Source organism: Zingiber officinale, chromosome 1B (genome assembly GCF_018446385.1).
Source record: "Zingiber officinale cultivar Zhangliang chromosome 1B, Zo_v1.1, whole genome shotgun sequence".
NCBI lineage: Eukaryota > Viridiplantae > Streptophyta > Magnoliopsida > Zingiberales > Zingiberaceae > Zingiber > Zingiber officinale.
This window is the reverse complement of record NC_055986.1, coordinates 107,137,596-107,142,714: the sequence shown is the minus strand read 5'-3', so window position 1 is coordinate 107,142,714 and position 5,119 is coordinate 107,137,596. Positions and strand designations below refer to the sequence as shown.

General features: G+C 48.6%; 1 protein-coding gene across 1 annotated transcript; it reads left to right on the top strand.

The window, feature by feature from the left end:
- Positions 1-444: 444 nt before the first annotated feature.
- On the top strand, positions 445-2,471 carry LOC121971144 (alpha-1,3-arabinosyltransferase XAT3-like). The gene is made up of 2 exons (XM_042522282.1): positions 445-876; positions 993-2,471. The coding sequence occupies exons 1-2, from the start codon at positions 693-695 to the stop codon at positions 2,243-2,245; spliced, it is 1,437 nt and encodes a 478-aa protein (XP_042378216.1). The 5' UTR covers positions 445-692; the 3' UTR covers positions 2,246-2,471.
- Positions 2,472-5,119: the final 2,648 nt, after the last annotated feature.

The following is a 5,119-nucleotide window of genomic DNA, read 5'->3' as shown; positions in this document are numbered from 1 at the left end:
AGGAAGGTCCTCTCCTTTAGCCAGGTACACGCACTACGCACTACGCACTCGTCTTCCACAATTCTTTTTTCCTTCGTACACTGTTCTTCTGGGAAAAAAGTACCTGACTTGATTGACGCCGGAGACTTTTTCTCTGATTTCTGGTCTCTAACGTTTTGTGTGCTTCTCTAAATGTGCGCAAAGCCTAAATACTGCCAATTTCATCACCATCGTCCTTCAATTCCACGTGGGGATCAGTTTTACGATGCATATACGCGAGGTCTGCCCAAATCACCTCTCTGTCAATACCGACGCTGTCTCAACCGATCTTCGTCTTACTCATATTTCAGACAGTAATAATAATAATAATAATAATAATAATAATAATAATAATAATAATAATAATGTCTGAATTCCAAATAATTGCGACGTCTTCTTAACTTCGACCCTTTTACGTCTCACAGGAATCTCATCGTCTAGTGTCCTGCCAACCAACAGTCTTCCGGCGGTCAAATCTCTGCTTTCTTTCCCACTGCCCTAACTGAGGCTTTTATCAAGTAGATGTGCAGAGTGAAGAGAAGAGGAAGAACAAGAGATCAATGGTTGTTTCCAGTTCATCGAGCCATTCTGTGGGTCCAATTAGGAGACGGATTGTTTTTATAGTAGTATTCTAAGCCAACTTGACACAAAAGCACAGAATTCAAAGCTTAAGTATGTGTACTACTCCTCCTCCATTCGGCTTCACGCGGAGCAGCAGGCTGCCGGAAAAGATGGGGAAGAAATTGAGATGGTCGGAGTGCCGTAGCTTTGCAATAGGGTTCATCTTCGGTTGCTTGCTGGTCTCCATGACTTACCTTTCCATGTTCAAGAACGACATGGACCTTCTCTCCAATTTCTGTGAATCTCTTTTTCACTTCGACTCTGTTTTTTTGTTCTCGATCTTAATTCTAATAAATAGCTAAAGCTTTGATGGATAATCTCTCTGTCTCTCTTGTCGATTAATTAATTCGCAGTGAAATCGTCGGCATGGCCGTCGTCGGCTGCAGCTCCGGCGAACCAGAGCCTGGCGCTGTTGCTTCCTAAGTTGAGCGAGAGGACCAGTCTGATGGCAGCAGAGAGGAAGCGTCAAGCCTTATGCGACCTTTCTGCGTACAGAACGGACGTCTGCGACATCCACGGCGATGTTAGAATCGTCGGCAAAGGTTCCTCCACTGTGCTGGTCGTTTCTCCCTCCGGCGAGAACCAATCTTTCGAGATCAAGCCTTACGCCCGCAAGGCTGACCACGTCGTCGTCCGCCGGGTTCCGACGGTTCACGTTCATTCTCTGACGCCGCACCGCGACGCGCCCCCGCCCTGCGTGGTCACCCACGATGTCCCCGGCGTTGTCTTCGCCACCACCGGGTACTGCGGTAACATCTTCCACGACATATCCGACCTGCTCCTCCCCCTCTTCCAAACCACCCGCCGGTTCCGTGGCCGAGTCCAGCTTCTGGCGGTCAAAAACGAGACGTGGTGGCTCTACAAGTACCGACACATCATCGCCAAGCTATCGGACTTCCCCGTCATCAACTACGACTACGACGACCGCGTGCACTGCTTCCGCCATGCCATCGTCGGCCTGCGCGCCGACAACGACCTCACCATCGACGCGTCCAAGTCGGCCGAGGGGGTGACCATGGTCGACTTCGTCGCCTTCCTGCGCACCGCGTACTCGCTGCCTCACGCCCGGCCGTCGGGGGGCGGCCCCGGACGCCGGCCGAGGCTGCTGTTCATCTCGCGGGGTGGGTCGAGGCGGTTCGTGAACCTGGACGAGGTGGTGCCGGTGGCGGAGGAGGTGGGGTTCGAAGTGGTGATCGCAGAGCCGAGCTTCATGGACGTGGCGGCGTTCGCGGAGACGGTGAACTCGTGCGACGTGATGGTGGGGGTGCACGGCGCTGGGCTGACCAACATGGTGTTCCTCCCCACCGGCGCAGTGCTGATCCAAGTGTTGCCGCTGGCGAAGCTGGACTGGATCGCGGCCAACTACTACGCGAAGCCCGCCATGGGCATGCAGCTGAAGTACCTGCAGTACGACATCCTGGAAGAAGAAAGCACCTTGATCGATCACTACCCGCGTGATCACGCAGTGTTCAAGGATCCAGACGCGATACACAAGCAGGGATGGCAAACGATGGGGCAGATCTACCTGGTGGAGCAAAACGTGAGGCTCCGTAAGGATCGATTCAGAGGAGTGCTGGAACAGGCCAGGGAGCTTCTCGAACAGTAAAACAGAGTACGTAGGTAGGTAGGTAGGTTGGTTAATTGAATGCTAGATTTTTATTTTTCCATTTTGCCGGATGAATAATTCTTTGTTGTTTATAATATATATATATAATTCTGTATGTATGTATGTATGTTTTACTGCTGCATCATGTACACCTGAATGGAAGGGGGAAATCATTAAAATGTCCTCGTCATTTTCAACGTCAATGAATCCACAATCTGCAAAGATAAATGAAACCTTTTTTTATTTTTATTTTATCTTTTTTTCTTGCCCGTCGAATTTGACTCCAGTGTTGGACTCATTGAGGATTATTTATTGTTTGAATGTTGGACAGCAAGTATAGTCATAGATAGATAGATATGCATGGACGAAGCTTGTTTCTTGTTTGACGTTTTATTTTGTTTCAGGAAGAGTCCTTATCTAAATATATTATATATACCTTCGTAATCAAGTAAAATACGATTCATCAGTTTCAAACTCTCTCATCCGGTTTCGTAATATAATGTCTTTGCTTTTATACATAAAAATGCTATGGCAAGTCAGCAGCTCAATCATTCAATAATTTAGTTTCCACGACAACGAGAATCTCTTATTTTTATTTTATTATTATTCCTTTTAAAAGAATAAATAAATAAATAAAAAGAGGGGCGGCCGTGAGGATTAATGTGGTGCCTGCATGGTGGTCCTGTCTCATGTTACGTCGCGTGAATGAGGCATCAACCAACGACTTGCAAACAGAATATTGCTTCAATAATGGTGCTTTCAGAAAATAGTTATTCTATTCACTAGGAATTTATTCACAAGACAAGATCACTTCGATCGTTCGCCCGACCCACTTGCTTCAATAAACAAATCTGTCTCACCCGATTAATCGATGGATCAATTTGATTGACTTTCCTAATATGTCTAAATCATCCAATTAACCTACCGAGTGCGCTAGCAAGATGCTTGATGTGGCGATAGAAGGAGATTCATCTAGTATGAAATCAACTCTTAAGGTGATGGTCAAAATTAAGATGATAATATCCAAGTGTCAAAAAGCCGAATCGAGGACAATTATAATGGTCAATTGGGGCAGTCAATGCTCGACCAATGGGAGGCATGTTTGAGCAGACCATACGTCCAGCTCGGGATGATACGTAAGATAGTCGACACTCGATACAGAGCAGCAGGACGTCGAAGGAGATCATATAACTTGTCCGAATGGGGGAGGGCATATTACTACACAATCACCGCACGGAAGAGCAACTGAGGTTGACAGAGCGGAGGGTCCCGGCCAAGCGACTACCCCGCTCGGCCAAGCAGCGGGACCTGACCATGGATGGAGTGAAGTCCCAGCCGAGCGGCTATCCCGCTCGGCCAAGCAACAAAACCACTGTAGTATCTCTCAACATCCTTTTGGGAGATAGTACCACTAACATGAGACATGGTCGATAGGCGGATCGTACGACAGAAGCTTCTAATATCTTGTCAGAGATATACATGTCCTGTTAAGATATGTTGTCAGAGGTACTTTCCTGACAGGTCCTTTCATAGGATATATTGGAGAACACGTCCACACCTTGAGAAGTGTGCACGTCGTCCACTAGGGCTCTATATAAAGAAGGGTCCATCACCGGCGGAGGTACGTGTTACTACTATTTGGTGCTAGTTCTTTTGTTGCTCTGCTTCTTCTACAGTTCCGGTGATTGACTTGTGCATCGGAGGGCCAACGCTGGGGACCTCTTCCCTGGCTCGGCACTGACATTACTAGTTTTGAAGAGCGGAGTGAGATCTACAGCGGGTCAGTGAAACCACCACATCCCCAGTTTTCCATCATCCCGCTTTCAGACAGGATCATTTTGGCGTCGTTTGTGGGAACGTAGCCTACATCCGAACGAGAAGATGGAGGACGCTAGATGATTCGCCACGATGATGTTGGCACAAGAGGAGCTCGACATACTGATACAAGCCCGAGATGCCAAGATAGTGGAGCAGCAACAACAACAGGTGTTGGCCGATCGCCAAGCGCAAGAACCTGTAGCATCAGTCGTTGGTCGACCTACTGAACGAGGTAACCGAGCGGACCAAATATCCACTCGAGGGAATAACAAGAAGCCAACCGACATGTATAGGGAAGTGCACAATGCACTTATCTCCTTCCACCGAGCGTTGTTCAGGACCCCATCGGAGGAATGGGGTTGAGCTGACAAGGAGCGGGGATCTTCATCGGACGATGTACCCGTTCGGGACGCAAGAAAAGGGAAGGTGCCGAGGGACGATGATTTGCCGTAGCAGATCAATCGACAATTTAGCAAGGGATTCTGGACGATCCCATGCCCCGGTACTACACTTCGTTGGCGATCGGAAAGTACAACGAAACCACCGACCCGGATGACCATCTGGCCAAATTTGATAACGCGACCATACTTCACCAGTACACCGACAGGGTGAAATGTTGGGTCTTCTTCACCACCCTCTCTGGATCAGTGCAACGTTGGTTCAAGAGACTATCGATCTGCTCCATCCACAACTTCAAGGATCCTGGACGGCGTTCCTACATCATTTCTCCAGCAGTCATCACCAACAAAAGACGAGCGTAAACTTGTTCTCACCGAAGCAAGGGGTCCAGGGAAGCATTGAGGGCCTACATCCAGCATTTTAATCAGGTGGCAATGGGCATCCCCGCAGTCTCCTTAGATGTATTGGTGATCACTTTCACCCAGGGGCTCACCGAAGGGGAGTTCTTTCGATCGCTCATTCGGAAGCTATCGAGGGGACTTCGACCACTTGCAAAGGAAGACCACAAAGTACATAAACGTAGAAGAAGCTCAAGTGGCCAGAAGAAGAGAGGTGTCGGCCGAACCCGCAACAGTGCCTGAGCGGCGTTCATCGAGA